Source organism: Camelus ferus, chromosome 9, assembly GCF_009834535.1.
Source record: "Camelus ferus isolate YT-003-E chromosome 9, BCGSAC_Cfer_1.0, whole genome shotgun sequence".
NCBI classification, from domain to species: domain Eukaryota; kingdom Metazoa; phylum Chordata; class Mammalia; order Artiodactyla; family Camelidae; genus Camelus; species Camelus ferus.
This window is the reverse complement of record NC_045704.1, coordinates 44,873,294-44,891,655: the sequence shown is the minus strand read 5'-3', so window position 1 is coordinate 44,891,655 and position 18,362 is coordinate 44,873,294. Positions and strand designations below refer to the sequence as shown.

General features: G+C 43.2%; 1 protein-coding gene across 2 annotated transcripts in view; it reads right to left on the bottom strand.

The window, feature by feature from the left end:
- The window catches only part of CDH3 (cadherin 3), an 86,926-nt gene that overhangs the window by 14,605 nt on the left and 53,959 nt on the right, over positions 1-18,362 (bottom strand). For both annotated transcript variants that reach the window (XM_032486616.1, XM_032486615.1), the window contains exons 3-4: positions 1,467-1,549; positions 126-251 (exon numbers count right to left, since the gene is read on the bottom strand). In XM_032486616.1, coding sequence (XP_032342507.1) covers positions 126-251; positions 1,467-1,549 — 209 coding nt within the window. The remainder of the gene's footprint in view (positions 1-125; positions 252-1,466; positions 1,550-18,362) is intronic.

The following is an 18,362-nucleotide window of genomic DNA, read 5'->3' as shown; positions in this document are numbered from 1 at the left end:
GAAACTGCTATCATAGAGACTTTCCCCTGAGGACGCCAGGGCAGCAGCAAGAAACCTCATCTTCAGGCCTTTGGATGGGGTCCCTGCAGCCATCAATGACTCCCAGGAAGAAGGCACAGTCATACCTGATTCAGCTTCTGGGGGAAGGGACCCTTGCCATTCTCAGGGACAGATATTGGTGGGACCACCCATTCTCTCTTGCGTCTTCGTAAGATGCGTTTGGATGAGGAGATCTTCAATGCTTTCCTTTCCTACAAGGAGAGAAGACCCCTTAACCCAGATATGCAAACAACTGGAACACATCCAACATGCTCTCATGCACAGGAGTTCAGGGTGAGGAGGGAGGTCTAGATGGGCTTGTTGCAAAAGAAAACTTGGAAATAATCTAAGTGTTCACTTGTGGAGAAGGCCTAATTAAATACACTGTAACACATCCACCTAGTGGAATTAGTATGTAGCTTGAAAAATGAGGCCTGAGGACCCTCTCTATGGGCTGACATGGAAAACTCTTTGTTACATACTTAAAAGAAAAAGAATAAAGTACAGGACAGCTTAATGTAGTTTAGTATTTTATTTAACCAACACTTACATAGTGCTTAATGTGTGCAGGTACTGTTCCATCTTTTGTGTAAAAGGGTAGGAAAGGCATATTATATTCACATTTGCTTATACACAAAGTCTGGGGAATACAGAAGAAACTAGTAACAGTGATTATCTGTGAGAAGGGGATAGGCAGTGTACTGATATATTTTTAAGTACAAAAAAGAAGGTGCAGACAAGTGAATAACATGTTAGATTTTGCATAAAGAGAGGAGGGAAAAGGTTATTTTATACCTATATGTAATATATAAAAATATATTTAATATAAATATAGAGCAAATATATAAATAAACTCTAGGAGAAAAGAAGCTGGTAATAGGGTTACCTGTGCCTTCTCTGGGAGGGGTGGAGAGGGCATTAGACATATGGGGAGAAATAAGGGGGGGTTACTCATTGAAGAACTTTTTAATATTTAAAATTTATGAGCTATTTTAAAAATTAAATTAAAAGAAACAAAGAAATGTGGCCAAGAGCCTGAGGTCTGTCTTCCCAGAGGCTCATAGGATTGGCAGTCCTGTGTAGGGGTCACCTTCATTTTGGGTTTACTGGGGTAATATGGGAAAGATGGAATGGGAGGTGGGACAGGGAATTCACGGGAGGAAGGGCACAGGACCATTACTCACAAGGCAGCTCTCTGCCCCCTGGCCTGAGTCTGGTGCCCTCTCCTGGGCAGCTGCAACCACTACTCTGCTTAGATGGGTGCCCACGCCCACAGCTATGGGGGCAACTGAGGGCTAACACTGCCTCCTCTGAAGGGCTAATGTGGCTCACAAAGCCACAGCAACCTCGGACTCTTGGCCAACAGCAAGCGAGGCATGCATGGAGAATGTCTCTCTTCTGTCCTGCAGGGGGACACAGCGTTTTACCTGGACTGTTTCGTCGTTCAGAACAGTGAAGTCATCAGTGCTAAGCAGGGCTGACTCTTGCCCAGGGCAGTCCATGAAAACTACTGTGGGGAAGGGGAAAAAAGAGTATTAGGAAGGACGGGGTTTCTGGAAGCTACCCGCTGGGAACCAAGACCTGACAGCAGCCCCCTGACTGGAACAAGGATTGTTCCAAACTTGGCTTACTTCCTCTGACCAGCAGTGTGATCAAATATGAGTTTCAGATGAGGCTTCCAAGTTTGGTGTTGATAGGGAGGACTACTCCTTGGTTTGTGGACCAAAGAACCAAGACCATAGACATTCAGTGACATAAGCCCCAGGGAGCCTCATGAGACACAGAGCTGACCCAAGGTCACAGCTGGAGGCAGAAGATATTAAGCATTTCCAACGGCTCTGAGTCTACCTACATGCAATATGCATCCTGCTACCCTGTCACCCACACAGATCATTCTAGATGACCTCTGGTTGTTTCAGTTTGTCACACTCCTTCTGAATCCTCCCTGCTTGACTGCCCTTTAAACAAGCACTCTGAGTTAATAACTACCACCCCTTAAGCCAGAGACTGGGCCCATTTCATCTTTACAACTATGCTACCAACATAGGCATTAGCCCCTTATAAAATATGAGAAAACTGAGGTTCAGAAGCCAGGTCAGCCTGACTCAAAGGCACACACTAGAAAGTAGTCACAATCTGTGTTGCTACCCGCCCTTCCTTGTGGCCAAAGCATGGAATCAGGGAACCTGCCAGGGGCTACAAAGCACCGTGCTCTGGCCCAGGGGTTCCCTTAATGCCGGCCCAGACACCAGCATTCCTAGGCTGCAGCACAACAAGGACCATAGGGGCAGTCCTGTGCCATGGAAAGAAAGGTCCAAGTGAGGTCTCCCAACTGTCCTTTTTTGAAAAATTTCCTTTAGTTTCAGATGATGATGATAATTATTTTTTTAAATCCCTAAAATAAAAAAGGATAAGAGATGAGGGTATTTTTAGCTACAAAAGTAATGTGAATATGATGAAGTATTCAAACAGTATATAAGAATATAACATAAAAAAGTAGAATTCCAAAAAACAGTATATAAGAATATAACATAAGAAAGTAGAATTCCAAATAATATCCAGACCATATAACAAATTCCTAAAACTCAAGAACAACAAAAAACAACCCAATTTAAAAAAATAAAATAAAAAGTCAAAGGAGTTAAAAAGATATTTCTTCAAAGACAGTATACAAATGGCCAATAAGCATATGAAAAGATGCTCAGTATCATCAGTCAAATCAAAATCACAATGAGATACCACTTCATACCTACTAGGGTAGCAAGAAAAAAAAAAAAGGTAAATAACAAGTGTTGGCACAATGTGAAGACATTGGAACCCTCCTGCACTGGGAATGTGAAATGTGCAGCCACTGTGAAAAAGTTTGGTGGTTCTTTGAAAGGCAAACATAAAGTTACTATATGATTCAGTAATTCTACTTTTAGGTGTATACTCGAAAGAACTGAAAGTAGGAACTCAAACAGATACTCAGATACTCACCATACAAATTTTTATATCATCATCATTCACAATAGCCAAAAAGTGGAGACAACCCGTGTCCATCAAGAGATGAACAGATAAACACAATGTGGTCTATACATACAATGGAATATTATTTAGCCTATAAAAGTAAAAAAAATTCTGACACACGCTACAACATAGATGAACCCTGAAAACATTATGCTGAGTAAAATAAGTCGGTCACAAAAGGACAAATACTGCATGATTCCACTTACCTGAGGTACCTAGAAGAGTCAGATTAATTGATATAGAAAGCAGAATAGAGGTTACCAAGGGCTGGAGAGAGAGGGGATGGTTGTGATTGTTTAATGGATACATAGTTTTTGTTTGGGATGATGAAAAAATTCTGGAGATGGACTATGGTGATGGTTGTACAACACTGTGCATGTATATAATGCTCCTGGTTTACTTTAAAATGGTTAAGATGGTCAATTTGATATTATACATATTTTACCTCAAAAAAAAAAGTAGAAATCTGATGTGGGGGTGTAAAATGTGAGTCATTTTGGAAAATTGTTGGGCAGTATTTACTCAAGACTCAGCAATTTCACTTTGAGGTATAGACTCCCCCCAAAAGGTACATTTACTGAAAGACAAGTATTAAAATATTCATAGCAGCACTAAAAATGGCAACAGCTCAAGTGTCCATCAAGGTAGAAATAATACTGTGTTATATTCATGTAATGAAATGAATCAACCACAAGGACATACGACAACATGAATGAATCTTACAAACTTCTGAATCCTGGCTGAATAACAGAAGCCAGATACAAGAGAGGACACATCTGATTCCATAAGAAGTTCAAAACCAGGTAAAACTAACATGGGTGAAAGAACCTAAGACATTGGCCATCTTTGGGGCAGAGCGGTTAGTGAATGGAAGGGGTAGGAAGACAAGGGGGCTTAAAGCACACAGAATGCCTTCCGCTCCCCAGAGCCCAATGCCAGCTCCCCAGAGCCCCAGAGCTCACACACAGAGGCAGGCTGGAATGTGCCCATGAGAAAGAGAAGATCACTTGGAAACCAGCCCTGCCTCCTTGACGACAACCTCACTGAGGAGTCATGGGTTGTGACAACATGGTCAGCCAGTGGGAGGGGCGGAAAGAGGGAGCTAGGCCTGAGTCAGCTCCAAAGGGTCCCAGAGGCAGGCAGATTCCCAGGGTGATCCTGCCCTTTATCCAGCAGATAGCTTGGTGGTCTCACCTTCTGAGGAATCTTGCTTTGCCTTAGGGCTTACAAGGACCAGGAATGATATGTGGCAAAGTTTAAATCAACTTAATACAGGGCAGAAGTTAAATAATCTGTGGGGCACTCACTCCATGGATTTTTCTAATTCAGCTATGCAAAATGATATTTATTAGTAGAGTTTTAAAATTATCTAGAGAAGTTCTTATGCTATGAAGTAAAACAAAACAAGGAGAATGTAGAAATGCATATATAGTATATTTAACTATCATAGAAAAAAAAAAAGACTGGAAGGAAATGAAGCTCCCAATGACTGAGGTTACTAGTAACTTATTTTCTCTATTTCTCTGTAGGTCTAAAATGAATGTCTTAACATGAATTGTGTCTCCCGAACAAACTCATACGTTGAAGTCCTAACCCCCAATACCTCAGAATGTGACTGTATTTGGAGAAAGGGCCTTTAAAGAGGTGATTGAACTAAAATGTGGTCATTAATCCAGGATGACTAGTGTCCTTATAAGAACAGAAGGAAATCTGGACAGTTAGAGAGAGAAGACTATGTACAGAAACATGGAGAAGACAGCCATTCACAAGCTAAGGAGAGAGGCCTCAAAAGAAACCAAGCCTGCTGACACCTTGACCTGGGACTTCTAGCCTCCAGAATTGTGAGAAAATACATTTGTGTTGTTGGAGCCCGCCAGTCCGTGTTGCTTTGTTACAGCAGCCCTAGCAACCAATACAATAAGCATCAATGTCAACAGTCAGGAATCCCTCCCACCATGAATTACTGTTATTAACAGCTAACATTTGTATACTCTCTTATTTAATCTTCACCAAGCACCCTATGAAGTAGATTTTAACGCACAGTTTCTAAACTGGGAAAATGAGAGGTTAAACGAATTCACGAAAGTTACATAGCTAGGAAACGGAGGAGCTAGAAGTGGTACCCAGACCTGTCCACAGACTGAGTCATTTTTTCAACCACCATGGTTTTGCTATCTTTCTGATAAACCTGAATTTGTTTTCTCTTCTCCTTCCCACCTCCCATTACCTGTTGTCCTTCTCTATCTACTGAAATAGCAAAAATAGAGTTTTAGAAGCCCAGTGAGGTAGTGTGATATTTGGAGAAAAGTATTAGACTTGGGGGTAATAACAGTACCTCTTTTACAGGTAGTTGTGAGTATTCAAGGAAAATAAACGTAAAGGACTGACAAATAGGACGCATTATGGCAGGGTCTGCTGTTAATACTATTAATGGAGACGGGGACCCCATTTTTGTGCAGGTGCTGGCCTTAACTTGCTGGGTGATTCTGGGTAAGGCACTTGAATTGAATTCTCTGGGCCCCACAATCAATTGTTTGCTGAAGCTTTGAGCCTGAGGTCTGCCTTCCCTTGGTTTGAATCGAGAGAAGCACGTTATGGAGAGAGCTATTAAAGAGTAGTGGGACCAAACACACTTTCTCCTCAATGTAGTAAGAATAAGAAAAGCTTAAAGGGAATACCTAAACTCACAAAATGATCTCGCGTTGCTTAAAGTTGTGTGAAGGAAGCATGCAAAGGTCCCTCAAAGCTCTGTTAGCTGGAAACATCAATATGTTGGTGCCAGACTTGAATTAACTTATTAGGAATTTAGGTTTTCTCATGTGGAAGATGGAAGTTAGACTTCACAGAGTCATCCTGAATATCAAATAAGGTAAAGCTGCAAATCACAAATGTGTAAACTGCAGAAACTTATATTATACAGACTCTTATATAACATGAGGAAATGGGGGTTCAGAGGTGAGATGGCTTACCCAACATCATACAGCTAGTGAGTGGAATAAGAACGAGAACCCGGGTTTGGTCATTTTCTAAAGTCAAGCTCTCCAACACAGCATTTATTTAAGAACCAGTGGAGTGTTTCCTATATGCCCAACATTCTTCTGAATATTAGGGATGCATATTCTAGATATTAGGGAAACAAAAATGTCTATCTTCAATTACCTTTTAGTTCTAGGATACTGCCTCCTGTCCAAAATCACCTTTCCTCAGCTATCTACCAAACTGATCAATAAGGATTGATTGTAATAGCAAAAGTCCAGACAACCTAAATGTCCATCAACAGGAGATTAACTTTGTGTTATACCATCTATGCAAGAGAACACTATATAGCCATTAAAAAGCTGTAAAAGATAAGGAAGCTCGTATGAGTTGATACAGAAATATGTCCGAGACATATTGTTAATTTAAAAAAAAAGATATGGAGCAATGTAGTCTATGTAGCCTACTGCCGGAAAGTGACCCACAAAACTGGGCTTATGGGTGGAGAAGCCTGGAGCCAAAGAAGAGGAGTGAGATTTATCACCATGTACCCTTCTGAATGCTGACCCAGATGAATGCATTTGCTATTCAAACACTGATTAAAAAAAAAATAACAAGTCACCTTTCCTATTCTTAAAACAGCCTTTTTCCTAAAGGAAGACCTTCAGCTAGCAGAGGGGCTGGCCAGATAAGCCTGTCAGCTATTTCCCTTAATGAGAGGCTCTCAATGAACCCTCTCCTACCAAGTTACCCAGCAGGAGGCTAATGGATTGACTTCCCTATTACTCAGATCCTTAATCCCCCAAACTCTAAAAACTGCCAGGAACCCAGAAACCCTCTTCCTGCTGTCTGCAAAATCTTCCCCCTAGGAATGTACAACACATTTCATTACCCTGTTTCCTGGCACATTTCCACTGTTACATGGTTCCAAACATTTGTAGCACAGTTATCTGGGCCGTCCTTCTATTCTTCGAGGGGACAGTGCCAACAATCAAGGAGAAGTCAACAGTCGTGTACTCCATGTGTACGTGCCTCTCACTCAGGCTGCATGTTCCAGCTGCACCAGAGGGCCTGGCCCCATCAGTTCTCACCCACATTCATTTAGATGCAGAATACAATCAAGGAGCATGAGTCAGGCAGGTAGAAACAAGCTTCAAAGACCCACTCTGCCTGAGACACCCAGCTAAGTGTTTTCCTACCCAATGCCTCAAAAAATAGCCTGCAAGGTAGATATTAACTCCCCTATTCTAACAACTCAGGAAACAAGAGGCTGCCCCAGGGCTGAAGTGCCTCAGGAAGCAGCTTCAGAGAGGAAAGCAAAGTATATGAGGCCCCACAGCTAGGAAGTAGCATGACCAGATTTCAAATCCTAAAGGCAGAGGCAGGTAAGTGACGAAGAACATGGGATTGGGAGTCCAAAAGATTTGGATTCAAATCCATGTTGTGTGAATATAAGGAGGCTGTATTCTCATCTGGAAAATGGGAATAATAATTCTTATGTCATAAGATTACTTGGGAGGATTAAATGGGATGATGTCTGCACCTGGCCCAGAGTAAGGCTTCAATAAAATGTACATTTAGCTTTCTAACTCCAAGTCCAAGCCTCTCTCTACACAGTAGAGAAACCATCTCTCAAAGTGGGTACAGGGTTAACTACAGCCATGTGCTTTTCCTGCGGGCTGAAGCTCCAAAGGGAGAAGGAGATACACAGGACCAAAGAGTGTAACAGGGACCTGACTCAGTCTGCATTTGGAAAGGACTGTTTCATAGGGATGCTTCCATGATTTACTGGGAAAGACAGAGGATGAAGACCTCACAGACAAGCTGACCTGCCAGGGAAACTTGCTGAGGCACCTGCTAGAAACATGAGCAGCTTTCTCTGCAAGCCATGAGTCAAAGAGAGGCTGGTAAACAGTAATCCCTGGGGCAGATCATTACAACTTCCTCCCAGATGCTTCCTGGCACCACTAGCTTGTATCACTGGTTTCAAAATGAAACTGATCCAAAATCCCAGGTCTCACCATCACTCATTCCCCTTCTACCCTGCCTTCTCACAGCTAGCGAAGTAAGCTGATTCCTGTTCCTGCAGCCTAGCTCCACAAGGCCAAAAATCTCGGCCAAGTCATGGAGGCAAGAAAGGGCTTGCATCAGACTCTTTCAGGGGCAAGTTGGTGAGCACTGATGAGCACATGGGGCAACATTTCAGATCTTAAGGCTGGAAAACAAGAACTAAACACAGCTCTTACTTCCACACCCTACTGGGACCTTAAAGTCATCTGACTGCTTTGGACTCAGTTTCTCCCATAGAGATTCTGAATCACAAAGTCAACGTACCTGATGAAGAGGTACGAATTTAATTTGACAGCTTTCAGCACTGAGTCCAAACATACAATTCCTAGAATATTGTTGGGAAAGAGTTAGTAATGCAAGACTGCTTCTAGAGAAATATTAAAACAAACAACAACAAAAAAATCAGAGCTCTGTGTATCTGCACTAGACAAAGAGCCAGTGGAACCAGAAGTCTGTGGCTTGTGCTCAAAGCTCCTCTCTAAAGACCATCCTGCCAAGCCTGGCCTCAGACCCTGAACTGGTGCCACGATAAAACTTGGGCAAGAAGGGTCAAGTCCCTAGAGTACTAGAGATGTCGCAAAAAGAAAGCTTTTTAAATAGACTTATAAGAATTGATGGATACTCAGCTGAGAACTCATTCCAGCCATTAGGTTAGAATTGCCTAGATACCTACAAACTCTTAGGGAAACACCTTCGAAGGTCATGAGCTTGTCTTCTCAGCCATGACACAGAGGTACTATGTAGTCTTGATGTCCAACCTTACTCAATGTTCTGGCAAAACAAAACCACTCATTTCTCTGGGGCTAAATGTCCTTCAAGTCATCAATCTTGGACAGTTCCACTACTGATCTTTGGGGCATTTTGATGAGAAGAGTAACATCAGTTTGAAAATGTTATGGCGAAAAGGCATCTCACTGGGGAATGGGGGAGAAACTGTCAAAGATATTTCCATTCTACCTTGGTTTAGGGACACATCTAGCTCATAAAACAAATGTATCCTTGTAGCTGTCACTACCTTCTATTAAGGGATTGGGAAGAGAAGGTGCAGCAGGAAAGTATATGGAATTGCCTTGAAAGAACATTCTGGCATTTTCCTGAGTAAAACTAGATGTAGGAAAAAGTTCACTTACTAAGAAATAAAAATTAAAAGGACAAGTGTTGTGAAATACTTGGGAAACGGATGTTGCTATAAATTGTTACGGGGTGGGGGTTGTAAATTGGCACAAACTTTTTGGTAATTAAGCCTCAAATAAGCCCTTTGACCCAGGAACTGTGCCAGGAAATCATCCAAGATGTGACAAAACCATACCTGCACAGACGTTCATGGCTATTGCTTAGAGTTAAAACAAAGCCTCAACAACCTAACTTGCAACAGAATACTTAATTATATGTGCTACAGTCACTCCAATGTCTCATCTATGGCCTTAAATGCCATAAAAAAAACCTATCAAGGAGAAACAGTGCTCAGCTTAGGGAAAAAACCAGGTCACAAAACAGCCGTTTATAGTTTACAGCCTGAGCCTGACAATTATAACATAAAATATTAATATTTTTATATTCATTAGAAAAAAGGTGAGGGGTGGAGCTGAGCCTTGGCACCAGGAAGGCAGACAAGCTCTCTCCAGAACCAATGACTTTTCAGGTCAAAGAAGTTCAAGATGGTGGAAGATGAGCAGAGTCTGATCCAAGGAGGACAATGGACAGAGGCCACAGAGCACGCTGGGGTGTGGGACACAAAGAGCCTGTGAAGCATGCTGGGACCCCAAGGGGCTCAAGGCCATTTGACATGGGAGCCACCGGATGGCATGTCAGGAGATAAAGTGCCCAGTGTCAGGTCCGTGTGCCCAGCCATAGCTATCTGGTGCCCTCAAAGGAGCCAGGCTCTGATTACTAAATGCTGAGAGCAGCACAGGGGACCCTCCGCCATGGAAGTGTTCATGATGATTCGTCACCACAAGATCACCATCTTCAGGGACACTAAGGAGACAAGCACAGTGCTGAAGCGCTTGGTGAAAGGCATTCTCAAGTGGCCGCCAGCACAAGAAGCAGCTTTACAAAGACAATTACCTCCTGGACAAGAGAATGACCCCTGGAGAGTGTAGCCACACCTGGCAGACACCCCCATCTACCACCGTTCACCCTAGACCTGGATCTTCCTGCAGATGGGGCCGATGGGGTGTCTGAGGCCCTCAGCCTGTAGCCCTTCTCCCACTCACCGAAGAAGATGAAGCTGGATTGTTAGGGAAGCAGGGCAGGAGGGCGAGCTGTCGGGCAGTGAAGCAATGGGACTTGGGCCCTCTCCCTCAGATCAGACATCTTCAAGGAAGGCTTGGTTAGGGAAGTGGACCCAGAAGATCAATTGAAAATGTTCATTTGAAATGAAACGACTAAGGTCCTTTATGGGTGGTGGAACTCCGTTCTGCTTATCTTCCAGTTTTTCTATAGTAAGCATGTATTTGATTTGCAATCAGAATGAGATGTGACTTTTTATCCCCTCTGACTAGTAATGTTATGTGGCAACCCCACATTGTTCAGGAGAAGGCAGTTCTTTCTAGGAGAGCTTTGTCTCTCTGCAGAAAGCTCTTTGAAAAGAGCTACATCACTCAGATTGTTTCTTATCCTTGGGAGCTGGGTCCTCCCTTATAATCCCCAGAGAGAAACCCAAGCTGGGCTATACTCCACAGCACTTGGGAGTTTGGAACGTGGCTGACTCAAAGCTCAGTGTGATGTGTGCTATCTTGCTCACTGATTCCCACCCTTAAGGACCAGAACAGATATTCAGTGATCAACCTGGGACATCTGGGAGGGCAATAAAGGGTCTGGTGGGTAAAGCGCTGCACACTGGCCCTGTGGCCTTGGGCACGTCACTTCATATTTAAGTTGTTTAACAGTAAGCACTCAACAAATATAAGCCCCTATTAATCTCCAGTCTCTAAAATAGGAACACACATGTACACACAGACTCTAGTTAGGACCAAATAAGATGAATTGTGCTTTTAAAAGCACAATTAAGTATTTAAATACAGGGATGGTGATTTAAAGAGCAAAACAAAAGGACAAGAAGGTGAAGGTCATTCAGAATCCTGATGTAAGCAGAAAATTAAGGGAAAAAAAAAAGGATCAACTGCTACAGAGGCAAGAATTGAAGGCAAGTTAAATTCAAAATGCCATGCTTTTATTCACATCTCACCAGCTCATTACTTTCTTTTAGATCCTCTCTAAGAGATACATTTAGCTCTCCACGATGGCCTTCATGATATCACAGAGCAACGGTTCCCAAATGTTAGTGATAAAATCACCTGGAGAACTTTTTAAAAATCCAGATTCCCTACTTCCAGCCCACCTATCACTTCTACTGAAACAGTTTCTGGAAATGGATCTAGAGAAGGTAGTTTTTTTGTTTTTTAAAGATCTTGATTCTCACATTTATTTCTTGTAAGCAGGTAAAATGGTACTGTTTTTGCAGGGTACTTCAGAATATGTATTAAAATTTCAAATGTCCAGATCCTTCCTCTGACCTGTTCAGTATCTCCCCCTGGATGCTTTAAAGGAATTTAAAATCATTATGTCAAAAACCAAATCCATGATCTTCTTTACTCTTGGCCTAAATATGGTCCTTTTCCAATGTCTCTCCCCCAGGGAATGGCAAATCATGCACTCAGCTACACAAAATCAAAATCTGGGGCTCCGAACTAGCCTAGAGCCTGGATCTAGAGCACCCAAACTCAAATTTTGGTTCCACTGACTGACTTTGGGCAAATATGTTTCCTTCCCTATAAAATAGGAATGATGCCAGTAATATCTACCTCAAGGAAAAGAGTAAGTATTTAGCAAAGTGCCTAGCACATGGTTTTCTAGCATTCCTTCCCTGACCATTTCTCCCTCAGACTCCCCTCCCAAGTCAGTCACCAAGACTCATGTCTCTCCATCTCTACCTCCCCCTTAGTACTTACTTCATCACCTTTAGCCTACATGAGTGCAAAACTCTCCATTTTAAGAAAAAAAAAAAAAGGAGCTTTTAAAAAAGCAACAGATGACAGGTACTGCAGCAATGTTTGAGTTTAAGAAAAAACCCATAAGCCCTTCTTGGAAAATAAGATCAGAAATGAGTATTCTCTTTAAAAATGGAAATCAACTTTTATTCATCAAAATGCTTGCTAACTAGATTCTGAAATCTAAAGAAAAACTTGAAAAAAAGATTCATTTTTGCTTTGACTGAATGTCACATTCTCAAGATTTCAACACCCAAGGAAAATAACACAAGTGCTAACACATTTGATAGTTTACTTCTGAGTTATGCAATTTAAATTTTTAAAATTTTAAATTTCAAATGTTTTTGAAACATTCAGATTAATTAAGTCTTAAAACAATGGTTACTGTGAAAGCTAATGATTTTTAAATAGTATAGTAAGTTTTTTAAGCTAACTGCAAAGCATGTCTTGAAGGTATTATTCAAACATAATATTTATTTTTTTTTCAAACATAAACAGTTAATTTATCTGAATGGGGTTAAGAGGAACAGTTCATTCAGTTATCTTTCTACAGCAGTCTTTCCTAATAAGGTGATTCCTGATAGCTGGATTTCTAAAATCAAAACACTTCACAATTTTTACACTAACTCCTCCCCACTTCCACATCTGTAAAAGATAAAAGTAGGGGGTCAGCTAAATAAATCATGGTAAATCTACCATGTAGAAGACTATGGAGCTGTTAAAAACAAGACAGATGTGTACTTACTAGTCTGGAAAGATGCCTGTGATTTAGTAAGTTAAAAAAACAAGCTGCAGAACAATGTTTGTATGCATGATACAATCCAATCCCTGTTTGAAAAATTCCTCTGTGCAGACATAAGTTCTTTGTAAAGAAAAAGATCTACAAGGATTCACATTGAACTATTAACTGTGCTTATCCTGAGAGAGTAGATGAGGAAGAGAACTTTTATGTGTTTATTTCTGATTTGCTTCTCTTGAGAGGCAGTGGCGTTCAATGGTTAAAGCTCGGGTTGTTTAGATTTGAATCCAAACTTTGCTATTTACTACTTGCCTGATCTTGGGCAAGTTACTTAACCTCTCTGGCCTCAGTTTTCCCATCTGTAGTATGGGGATAGTAATAGTACCTACTTCAAGGGATGTAATAGTGATTAAACAAGCTAATACTTATAAAATGCTAAGAGCTGTACCTATCACACAGTACATGCTATTTTATTGAAAAACATTGTCTTTACAGTGAATATATATTCATGTATTAATGTGAAATCCCAACCAACCAGCCCAACTCTACATAAACTATATAAAATAGTATCATATATCATATATACTATCATATATACTCTTCATATAGAGGGGAGTGATAGAAATAAAAAGCTCCCTAGGCAATTCTGATAGTCAGCCAAGCTTGCAAAGTACTGACTCAGAGGCCAAAGGCAGGGGTAAACCAGATGGAGAATGCAGAAGAATTCTGGAAGCGGAAAAGGACCATAAAAGACAAGAAAATAGCAGGTCTTGAAGCCCTGGTGGGAAGCCTGGGCTGAAGCTGACTCCACAAGGAGAGGGCAGGGTGTGGGCCTGGCATCTTGTTCTGGCTTGTGTGTGGGGAGCCCACAAGGAGCTGTCTTTTCTTTCTGCCTGAAGCTACGACAAGATAGGGCTTGTTGTGGGAAGGCAGTTGGCCTTAAGCAAGACACCTAGGATGGTAGCTGAGCCCTCCAGCCCTGCCCTCTAACTGACCTACCCTCCCCTGACCCCTATGTCCAGGACCACTGAGGTTAGAGCCTCAAGGCAGAGGAGCTGGGACCAGAGTAACTTACCTCAGACCTAGAACCCCATTTTCCCTTTTCTGTGCCCAGATGCACACCGTCAGGCCTGTCCCCAGTGCTGGGTTTGATAGGAGTCTGAAGAACGTCTGAATGGACCTGGACTGTGGGATGGGGGACTGTGGAGAATACACTGTGGTTCCCAAATTTAGGGGAGGCCTCTTCTCAGAAAAACACACATGCACACAATTAATTGCAAGGGAGCAATGACTTCTTAAAGTTAATGTGAGACCCTGAGGTTAGAATCTACTGCTAGTTTTCAACACAGGTTTGAGTTTTCCTGATAAGAGAGAGAATTTCCCACTAATCTTATGTGCCCTTACACAAGCAAAAATGAGGTTACTGAGCTTGAGGAGGAAGAGGAAAGCCTGGAATGGTGCCTGCCCAGCTCCAAACCCCCATCTAGCCCTTGAGATGCCTCAGAGTCCTGGGGAAGAACAGCTCTCTCTGCCCTCAGGTTCTGTGCAGCCCAGAGAGGCTCTCAGGAGGGGGAAGCAGCCACCAGCCCTCCCACCTCCTGGCTATGTGGCCCTCTCCTCAGATAACAGTGACAGAGCTCTGAGCTCAGAGATGGGTTAAAGGGAGAAAGGAAAGTGTTCCTTTGCCTTTATTCCCCAGGATGCGGCATTTTGGTGCACTGAGCAAGCAGCAGCATCCCAGTACCCTGAAGTTCCTCGGGACCACAGCAGCTGCAGCCTGGAGGAGATTTTGCCCGCTTGAGGAATGTGCAGACTACTGATGCTCTAGGTAACCCGTCACCACACGGGTGCTCAAATTTGACTGGGAGAGGAGGAGAGGGACAGAGTCTACCAAGCTCCTCCACTCAGAGCAGGCTGGGGGTGGGGGGCTTGATGCTGGGAGAAGATGGGGGTGGGGTGAGGAGAGGAAGAGGATGAACAGCCAGAAGTAGATTCTCTGTGAGAACTGACAGTGAGAGCCCTGTCTGCTATTGGGCCTGAGACCTGAACCCTCCCACGTGCTAAAAGGGTGGCTGGGGTCCTGAACAGAGTGCCCCCTCCTCGACCATCCCCCACCACTCCGGATCCTGGTGATTAACAGAGGCCTGCAGAGGGAACAGGAATTCAAAGGTCTTGGGTCAGATGTTAACTATTTCCAATCTTCCTCCAGCTTGGCTGGGGCCAGAGGACTCACAACCTCTTTCCTTCTCCCAGCCTGACTCCCAAAGTACCTCACACGTAGGAATCTAACCTGGATTCAAGTTCTAACTCCACAATTTACTAGCTGGGTGACCTTGGATAGGTTACAAAGTTACAAGCCTAGGCTTCCATACAGTTAAATGGAGCCAATTCCACACTCATGGGGCTTTTAGGAGGATTAAAGGGGCTTATTACATAAAGTACAGAGTGTAGTTTCTGGAACTCAGTAAGCCCTCAGTGAATGGTATTTAGGTTGTGTTTTTGTTGTTGTTGTTGTTGTTTTGTTTTGTTTTGTTTGAAAGCCCTCCCTTGCTGGCCCTGCTGCCTGGTAATGCCAGGTAACTAAGTGAAATGAGGGGGAATGTTTGGCTGAGGATGACCAGGTCTGGGTCTGGGAAAAGTCCAGAAAGGCAGTTGAGAAGGGATGCTAGAGGTGGGCCCAGGATCCTGGGTCCAGAGGAGACTTCAGAGACACTGGCTTCCATGAGGGCACAGCTGGAGCTCCAGCCCCATCTCCTGCAAACACCACGCTGCCTCTGTTCTGCAGGGAGAGATGTTCTAGGCTGGATTGGACCCTGCCTACCTCTCCTTTTGTTGCTCCCCACCTTACACTCCATGGTCCAGCCAGATTAAGGGTTTTTAAGTTCCTGGACCCAAAAGGTCTTTAAGTTCCTGGACCCCATAGGCTGCTCCTTTGCCAGGAACCCTCCCTGCCACCCCTCATGCGCCAATCCCTTCCCTAACTCTTCCTCAGCCTCTGACTTGGACATCACTTCCTCCATGTGCCACCCTCCCCCCCCAGAACATGTCAGCAGCCCTTGGTATGTGACTCTATTTTCCTTCCCCTACCTCCCTCTAGATTACATTTATATATTACTTATTTTGTCTATCTCTCTCCACTAGCAGGTAAACGGCCCACAAAGCCTGGGTTTTGTGCATGTTCTGCTCAATGATGTATTTGCAGCACCTAGACCACAACCTGGCATTTAGTAGGTGCTCAGTAAATACTTGCTGAATGAAGGATTCACTATTAAAATTGCCTGGTGACTGATTTGCTTCCTCCTGTGATCAAGGAGCTCTTTGAGGTTAAGGAACTGTGGACCTTGCTTGCCTCTGAATTTCGAGCCCCCAGTAGGTACTCAGACATTTGTTGGCTAAATGACCAGTCAGCTGGCCTTGGGTCTGGGTCTCAGACACCTCACTGCCTCTGTAATGAGCAAGGAGCTGGACTTGACCACCCTGGCCATGTTAGTAGGCTGCTGTCCACCCTGCCCAGGATAAACTTCTCTACCCAGGAAGAAGTTCTCACTTGAGAAATTCAGGGCCCTTTTCAGATTCCCCTTCTACTATGAGGAGAGTAACAAGCAATAGATTAAGGACAAATAAAGGGAAGTGACTTCTCCCCAAGACAAAGGACGTGACCAAGTACATGATAAAGAACTGTTATTAGTACAGGGCCAGGTGAGAAGCTAGAGTCCAGAAGGGATGCTAATGAGGAGACTGTTGGGAGATGGGGATGGTAGAATCCAGAAGAGACACAGCTACTTCAAGACGGAGAAAAGCTAACTTCTCAGTACTCGGCCACAGGACTGAGATCCTCAGTTAACCCAGCACTGATGCTCCCAGGTATGTACCCGACTGATCCAAGTTTACAGTTTCGCTTGAACAATGGTGTTTATGGCAGCACTAGCTGTAATGGCCAAAAAATGGAAACTCCTCAAATATCTGTCAACAGTAGAACTGTGGATGGTCATGTGAGGAATACTGTAGAATGAGAATCAACCCCAACTACATCCAGAACTGGGCCAGAGTCTCACGAGGTGCAGTTAAAGGAGCCAGAGCCAAGAGGATATTCTCTATGATCCTTACACACAAAGTTCAAATACAGGCGAACCAACCTATGGTATCTGAAGTCAGGAGAGTGGTTTTCTTGGGGGAGGATAGAGCTGGGGAGGGAAGTGGCATCTGAGGTGCTGATAATGCTGTTTTCTGACATGTGTGCTGGGTACATGGATGTTGTAAGTTTGTGATGTTCACTGAGCCATACACTTATCATCTGGGCACTTTCTTCCACATGTTACTCTTCAATAACAGTGGTTCTTTCAGTGGAGACTGTTCAGCCTCAGGACTGAAGCCTCAGATGATTTGGGGAGGGAGGCCCTTCTCTCTCCCCTTCACCATCATCCTCCAAATACTTGGCAGAGCTATCGTTTCCAGTCCTAGAAACCCATTGCTCATTGTTAGCAGTGCCTTCCTCACGCTGCAGGGAGCCCTCACCTCCCTGCATGGGTAACCTAGGAACAGAGCGCCATGTGAGGAGGTAGGAAGGGAGAGTAGAGGTTTGAGACCTGCTCCCCAGGCACCAGCTAACAGCAGTGTATGTCAGGCTACTCAGCTGCTGAGCCAGGAAAGCAGCCAGGTGGGCTGGAAACCCCAGTTCCCAGATATTCATTCCTCAGAGGCAGATTTATGGGGTACCATAGAATCCTCCTGGGTGCAAATCCTGCCCTTACTGCTGACTGCCCCAGTGACCTGACGCCAAGTTCATTATTCCCATTTTACAGCTGAGGGGAAGTTACCACCACCTGCTTGGCAAGGCACTCATATGCATAAAAAATAATATTAGACAGTCAGCTCCCCCCGTACAGGGTGTTAGTTTTGTTCCTTGTTTTAGAACAGTGACTGATACATGCAGATGCTAAATACATGTTTCTTGGAAGAATAAAATGTAAATAGAAGGCATAGCCTAGAACGGGAGCTTCAAAACAAAAGGCAATTTTTACACAAAATAAGCAAAATCATCTTGAAGTTAACTCATGCTCAGTCAGATTTATTACTGAACTTTGAAGTTTCCTAACCAAAGCTAATGAGGGTTAGCTTTAATCTTACCCAAACGCTGACTAAGGGTGAGCTGAACTGCTGAGGGGCCATAATGAAATACTGTATTTCTTTCACTGTAATTAAGCTGCTTCTCTTAACTGCCCTCCATGAAGCATGTAGGCACCACTTTAGGTCACTCACTTTAAAAAAAATTTGTTTCAATTGAAGTATAGTTGATTATCAATGTTGTGTTAGTTTCTGGTGTGCAGCAAAGTGATTCAACTATACATATATATATTCTTTTTCAGATTCTTTTTCATTATAGGTTATCACAAGCTATTGAATACACTCTATGTGCTATATACTGTAGGACCTTGCTGTTTATTTACTTTATATAAAGTAATGTCTATCTGCTAATCCCAAACTTTTCACTTATCCCTCCCCTCCTTTCTTCCTCTTTGGTAACTATAAGTCTGTGA